This window comes from Sminthopsis crassicaudata, chromosome 2, assembly GCF_048593235.1.
Source record: "Sminthopsis crassicaudata isolate SCR6 chromosome 2, ASM4859323v1, whole genome shotgun sequence".
In the NCBI taxonomy this organism is placed as follows: Eukaryota; Metazoa; Chordata; class Mammalia; order Dasyuromorphia; family Dasyuridae; genus Sminthopsis; species Sminthopsis crassicaudata.
Window position 1 is genome coordinate 293,907,366 of NC_133618.1, and position 7,145 is coordinate 293,914,510.

Sequence of the window (7,145 nt, forward strand, 5' to 3'; positions counted from 1 at the left end):
GCAAGATGATATAGTAGATAAAACAATGGGCTAGGAATAAGGAGTATTCAACTTCATGAATTCAAATCTGACCTCAAATTTAATTAGCTGTGTGACCCTGGGCAAGTCACTTAACTATATTTGTATGTCTTTCCTCATTTGTTAAATAAGTTAGAGAAGGAAATGGCAAGCCATTTCAGTATTTTTGCCCAAAAAAAAACCAGATGGGGTCATGAAGACACAACTGAAATGACTAAACCACAAAAATTATTACTATTGAAATGGTATCCAGAGTGAAGAAAAGGATGGTCCTCATTATACTCTGCACAGGTCAGATCTGACTTTGAGTACTATGTTCAATATAAGATTTATGAACTAGAAGGGGTTTGTTTGAGGTTAGATTTGGGAAGGTTTAGAGATTTTGGTGGTGTAATAGATATTAAGCATGAGTTAGAAAAATCAGAGCTCGCATTACTTCTGAAACATGATAACTTTGGGACCTTGGACAAGAGGTCCCCTTATCTTTTCAGAGACCCTAGAAATTCTCTTAGACCATTAATTGATAGAAGGTATTTCTTGACAGAAGCTCTTTACCAGTGAAATTGATGAGGGTGAAACCAGACAGCCCAGTATGTAAATGACCAACAAAACCTTATATCCTCTGGAGAAAAATTCCTTTCTTATACAAACTTAAAAAAAAAAACAACTCTTAAAAAGTCTCTGGAAAAACTCCTTTGTTATACAAACTTCTCCATATCCTCTGGAAGCAGAAAAGGTTATTAAGATACACACTTACGTATTCTTACCTATTCTGTTTCATTATTGTTTCTGTATAAAGTTTTCAAATTATGTTTCTCTATTGAAGCTGATATTGCCCACTAAGACATTTTGATGTCTTTTCCTAACCAATCAAGCCTTCCTTATTACAGCTTTGAGTAGATGAATTCTTTCGACATGGACCCGACCTTAGCACTTTGGAGTGACAGAAAGAGAACCACACACCCATCTCTGCCCAGTATCACACCCTCTTCAAAATCACAGTCCAGTTTCTTAAAACTGATAAGTGAGGGTAGGGTGTTCAGAGAGGGGTCATTGGTATAGACAATGAACATTGAAAACAATGTCATATGAGGTTTGGTTAAATAAACTTGTAATAAGAATAACAATGACAGCACACACTTATTTAGTACATTAAGGCTTACAAAGAAGTTTGCTCATAACAATCTTGTAGCAAAAACTTCTAAGAAGTGATTTGTACAAGTGCAACTACCTCTTCTGACACTAAATTCAGCATTCTTTCTATTATACCACACTATCTAAGGAAAGGTTTAGGGGAAGATGCTATTACTGTCCCTAAATATGTGAAGGGGTCATGGAATTAGACTTCTTTTACTTAGTTCCAAAGGGTAAATCTAGGATCTACAAAGATTGGCATATGGAAACATTGTTTGACTATTTTTATTGTGGTTTAATCATTTCAGTCATATTTAACTTTTCATCAAATCATTTAGGGTTTTCTTAAAAAAGATACTGGAATGGTTTTTGCCATTTCCTTCTCCAGCTCATGTTACAGATGAGGAAATTGACTTGCTTAAGGTCACAAAGCTGTTACATGCCAGAGATAGAACTTGTTAACAGGTCTTCCTAATTCTGAGACTATAATGTCCTTTTACCACAATATTACATCTACCTTTCAAGTAGAGAGCATTTCTGAGGGTTCTGCATAAATACAAGCATAAGCTAGATATAATCCTGATAAGCAGAAAATTGCCCCCCAGGTCAAAAAAGAAAACAATAACAAGGAGTGATAGGGCAGGATCTGTGTTTAAAGAGAGTTAAAATATTTCTGTAATAGGATAAATGATCACAGGAAAGTGTAGCACTGAATGAAAAAAATACATTCACTTGACTAGCACAAAGTTAGTCCTCTATGGAATAAAATAATATAGCAAAGTACATGAATCAACATTTGCAAGCTTCAGGGATATACACAAGCTTCAAGAAAAAAAAAATCTATTGATTATATAAGGTAGAAAACACAAGGAGTGATTAGCCAAATGATGATGATGATTTTTGATGATAGCTGGCATTTATATAGCAATCCGTGTTTTGCATAGTACCTTACATATTCAAAAAGATTTGGCTCAAACCTTTAAAGCTGTCACCTAGGGGAAAAAAAACTTCAGGGGAGGAAATAGAGATAGAAGGTAAGAAGGATAATGACTAAATGCAAAACATTCCCTTCCCTGCTGGCTAAATTGAAGATGATAGCTTCTGAGTTGAAAGTTTGGATCTCATTCCCTGAAAGTTAGTGGTGCTTCCCAGCCCAAATGCTAAATCATGGAGCAGGGAAAGGTGGTGTCAAGTCTAGGGCTAAAGGTAAGGAAACAAGGGATATCAGCAAAACATTTTCACCACAAAATTATGAAAATATGCTGTAAAAATATCAGGGAGTTAGCACCAGGAAATAGTTTGATCTCCATTAAATGAATATTCATTGAATTTTTTATCAATGGATAACAATATCAGGGTTCCCAGAAATTATGATACAACTCCTCTTGGAAGTCTTCTAAGACGGACTACACACAGGGCAGACAAACCTTCAAATGACATCTTAAATGGACTTGAAACTTTTTCCTACCTGTTTCCTCCTTGTCCCTTTTCTCCCCAATGAATTTGCACATTCAACCATGTTCTCTGACTTTCAGACTATATACTGCTGACATGAATATGATGCCTATTATTCCAAAGAATTAATGTTTTATTGTGTATTTTAATATTATAGACTAGTCACCCCACTGTTTTTGGAATAGGAATTAGTATAATTTACAGCTTCCCTTTCCTCTCCCTTGCCCCAGAATCAGTCATTCAAAATACATATAGTAGAACCCCAGGTTACTCAAAATGCATCCATCCATCTCCACTAAAATGGAGAATACCAAACTAAAAGGGATCTTAGAATTTATTTAGTCCAATCTCAATCTGAGCAAAAACAAGTGGCTCTTCAGTCTCTACTTGAAGACTTTCAGTAAAAGAGCAATGGAGCTGAAATTAAGAAGACCTGAGTTCAAATCTAACATCAGATGGATACTAGCTGTGTGACCTTTGGCAAGTTACTTAACCAATGTTTGCCTCAGTTTTTTCATCTGGAAAATGGTGCTGATAATAATAGTACCTACCTGCCAAGACTGTTGTAAAGATTAAATGAACTAGTAAAGTGTTTTGCCAGCCTATAAGTACTAAGTAAATGTTAGCTTTCATTATCTCCTATGGCATCTTATTTCAGTTTGGTGGACAGCTCCAATTGTTAAAAAGATCTGGAGCTGAAATTTGCCTTCTTTTTATTTCTATTCTAATCCTACCCTCTGGGGTCAAGAGACAACCCTTCTTCCACATGATAGCCTCTGTCATTCAAACATCTTGGCTGGATGTTTTCCTTTCCTCACTTCCAATTTTTCTCTTCTCCAGGCTAAAATCTGAGTTAGACAGTTTTCCTATGGCATGGGTGCCAATCCCCTCACCATCCTGGGTGCCTTCTTCTACATGTGCTCCAGCTGGTTAACATATCTTCAACAACATAAAGGATTTCCATTATACTTTTAAAATTAAAAAAAAAATTCCTTGACAATGTTATCACTTCCCTTAAGCATGTTAACACAGCTAAGCCAGGAATAAGAAGAGCTTCTGTAAATCCCAAGAACTGGAGACAAGCCTGAGTGGTTCTCTTATTATCAACAATAATTACAGACACATTTATAGTCTTCAAAGATTACAAAGCATTTTTTATACATTACATCATTTGATCTTCACAGTTTAGCTCTGCAGAATAGTGAGTGCAAGAATTACCTTGCCTCCATTTTAAAGAAAAGAAAACTGAGGTTCAAAGAAGTGAATTAACTTGACTCAAGTCTCCCTGTGAGCAAATGGTCACACTGGACTCAAACCCAGGTGTTCTGGCTCCTACTCCAGTGTTCTTTTCATTTAAACGGAGTGCTATCATATTTATCTACCTTCTAGGACCATTAAGATGATCAAAAGAGATAATATATCTAAGTTATCTCTCTTCTTGCATACTCCCCTGAAAACAATCTCATCCTTTTTCTCTGAACCTCTAGGGACTAACATAGTTCTGGATATAACGGTAACCTGTAGTGAATTATGTCTACTAGTTAATGAATAAATGAGCAAAATAAGGTAATTATGGGTTTTCCCCATCAATTTGTCCTTTCTGTCTGCAGGCTGTCTGGTCTCCTCTACCTCCTCCTCCACAGCTACACCATTCCCTACCCGGTCCCCTGAAAAAAATCACTTACCTATGGTGGAAACCACAGTGCCTACAAAATAGAAAGCACCAGTAAAGTCCCACCGGGGCCGGCTGTCATCAATTCGGATTCCAGCAGACTTGGACTCCTCATAATTCCGGAGAAAATCTCTAAGCACATCGAGGCTCAGATTGTGAGTCAGGCTAAAGTTTAGTAACTTCTCCCTCCACAATTCCTTTCCCCTGCACTCATTAGCTCTCTCGATCGCCGAGAAGACAGCTGCCCCACATACCATGTACAGGACAATCAAGATAGCCAGTATTAAGAATCTAACATTGTCCAGGTTCAGGTGCCCAGAAGTCCAACAGCAGCCGCAGCCCTGACATGCCATGGCTGGCAAGGTCCCTAAGGAAAATTTGCCCAATCAGGTTCTCTCCAAACCGCTGTGGTGACAGGAAAGGAGTGGGGCGGGAGATAACTGATGGAAAGGGTAGGCAGCCCAGTGATGGAAAAGGATTTGTTTTTACAATGTATGGGTAGGGTCCGATGCCTTAAGCTAATGTCGGTCTGAACCGGGGTTCCTGGCGCTGCCCATGGTAGTTAGTACTCACTTTCCAAGAACTGTTTATTTGTTTGGTTTTCTCTTCAGACCCGTGGCATGCTAAAAAGCCTTAGACCAACAGTTTTAGGGTGACTTAGTAGTCTCGTCCAGAGTTCGTTCCCCACCGATGTCTTCCAAAGACCAACGTGCTGCAGTTCTTGGCTATTGTCTCTTCCCCAAGCCCGTCTGTTTTTGCTGCCCAGTTTCAGATCCTCCTTCTCTCCCCCTCCCTAGTTCCAGTGTTCTTAGTATTTTTGGCGCTTGGTGACAAGGGTAGGGAGGAGATTTCTTGTTTCCGCGTGGTCAAAGGAAAACCTCAACCCTCCTGAATCTCCAAAAGTCTCACTCTGCTGCCTTAAGTTTAGGCTCTTTCTTTCCCCCCAGATTTGAAATTTCTACCCAGCAGTATCTTCTTAAAACAACCGGTTAGGCTCTAAAGTCCCTTCCAGATCTAAGCGCTTATGACCCCAGGTTTTGACGCCCCTTGAAAAGAATCCTTCCTACAGCACCATCCTTCAGCACCACAGAATCCCCGATGACTTTTTCTTTGCTCAAATCTCAGATTCTTCTATTTTGGGAGTCTTTTGTCCAGTAGAAATACTCTCGTACCCTAGAGCTACCCAATCTCTCTTCCACGGAACACAGACTTTCGAGGGTCTACTGCTGAGGTCACCGAAGACAGAGAGCGGGGGAGAAAAAAATAAATCTGAGTTTAGTGCTTGGTAAGCCTCCCCCGATAGTAAAAAGCAGGTAAATTAGAGAAGGTCTGGAACTAGAAAATATTTTCACCTCTCCAACCGTTGAGAGACATCATCAATACCCAGAAGCCAAATGAGCGGGCGGGGAGGTGGGGGAGCCGGGGAGAAGGGAGAAAAAAAAAGAAAAAAGGAAAGGGAGAGGAAGGACGCTTGTGAAAAAGGCTAGGGGACACAAGCTCATATTCTGTGCTCTCCCCCATTCCAGGGACCCATTCAACGCGAACCCCATACTCCTCTTACCTCCTCCCACTCACAGAGCTCTCTAACGGGATTGTGAACGCATCCCGAGGGGCCCAATCACAGCTCAACCTCCAGGGGAGGAGAGGTTCTCGAGGGAGAAGCAAGGCAAAGCCCAGACCTTCCTCTGCTTTATCTGGAGCGGTGCTAGCTTTAAATTTGGCTGCTCTATCGCTTTATCTCCTTTTTCCTCCCCCAGGGAACAAGACCAGAAAGGTTCTAGCCCGGGGCCTGCCCCCTCCCACCCTCTCCACGAGAGTGCGGTGCCCCCGCTCGTTCTTACTCAGTCGGGGGCTGGGAGCTTCTTTCCCCGGTGCCTGGGTGCCCTGCGGGAGCCGGGAACAGCCGCTGGGCCGCGGACCTTCTTCCCCTCGGAGGCTCCCCGTCGAGGATTTCCCCACCAGCCTGCTTGCTCTCCCCACCTCCAGCACCTGGCCCAGCACCCCCCCTAGCTCAGATGCGGAGCTGTCAGTTCCACCTTCCAGCCTCTGCAAACTCCGCCTCCGCCCGCGCGCGCTGAAACGCAACAGGTGGAGACCCGCGGACTGCAGGTCCCCCTAAAACCTCGGAGGTAGGAGGAGGCTGCCGAGGCCCCGCCCCGCTGGTCCTCCCTCCCCCCCTCCAGCGCCTGCTCCCCACCTCTCCCCTCAGATCTCTCGTATGCCGGCCGGCTGCTGGGAGAGCCCGTAGCTCAGCCCGGATACCTGTGGGTGCGGGCAGGCTCACCCAGCGGCAGTGCTTGTCAGCTTGGCAGGAGCGAGAGACCTGGCTGGCCGCTCTTCCCGCAGATGGGGAAGGTGGTAGGGGGAGTGGTGGGAATGACCCATCTGTATATGACTACCAGGCCGGGAGAGGGCGCCTAGTCCCCTGCAGACCTGCCTTCCCACTCTCACCTCCCTCCGCCCCCAACCCCCACCCCCGGAAAGGACCCTAGAAATTAACGGGCGAAGAAACTGCGGAAAGCCAAAGAGACAAAATAAACTTATCCCAAGTCACGCAATTCGGTTTAAGGGGTTTAAGAGCCTAGCAGAAGCAGCTTGGCGGTGCAGGGAGAGAACAGCGGGGCCCGACTTCTGGAGGACCCCCGACACTCGCTAGCTATGGGTGCTATGAAGGTCCCTTAAGTTCTGCCTGCCTCGGTTTCCGTAAGACCTTCCAGCTTGGCGCGAACCCCAGAGCGCTCAGAGGAACACCTGACACCCACCCACCCAGGAAGGGCTAAGAGTTTGTGGTTGTCAGTAGCGCTGGACCCCGACCCGGGAAAACCGGAGTTCGGATTTTCCCTCAAACAGCTCAGGGAGCCTAGAC

At 43.5% G+C, this 7,145-nt stretch overlaps 1 protein-coding gene across 3 annotated transcripts in view; it reads right to left on the reverse strand.

The window, feature by feature from the left end:
- Positions 1–6,893, reverse strand: part of KCNK13 (potassium two pore domain channel subfamily K member 13) — a 148,434-nt gene extending 141,541 nt beyond the window's left edge. Inside the window, exons 1-2 of one of the 3 annotated variants that reach the window (XM_074289739.1) lie at positions 6,121–6,893; positions 4,293–5,502 (exon numbers count right to left, since the gene is read on the reverse strand). In XM_074289739.1, the coding sequence (XP_074145840.1) occupies positions 4,293–4,632 (340 nt within the window). In that variant the 5' untranslated portion in view covers positions 4,633–5,502; positions 6,121–6,893. Of the gene's footprint in view, positions 1–4,292; positions 5,506–5,840; positions 5,862–6,120 lie in introns of those variants that run through there. The other 2 variants (XM_074289738.1, XM_074289741.1) reach the window with 2 other exon arrangements.
- Between the last annotated feature and the right edge of the window lie 252 nt (positions 6,894–7,145).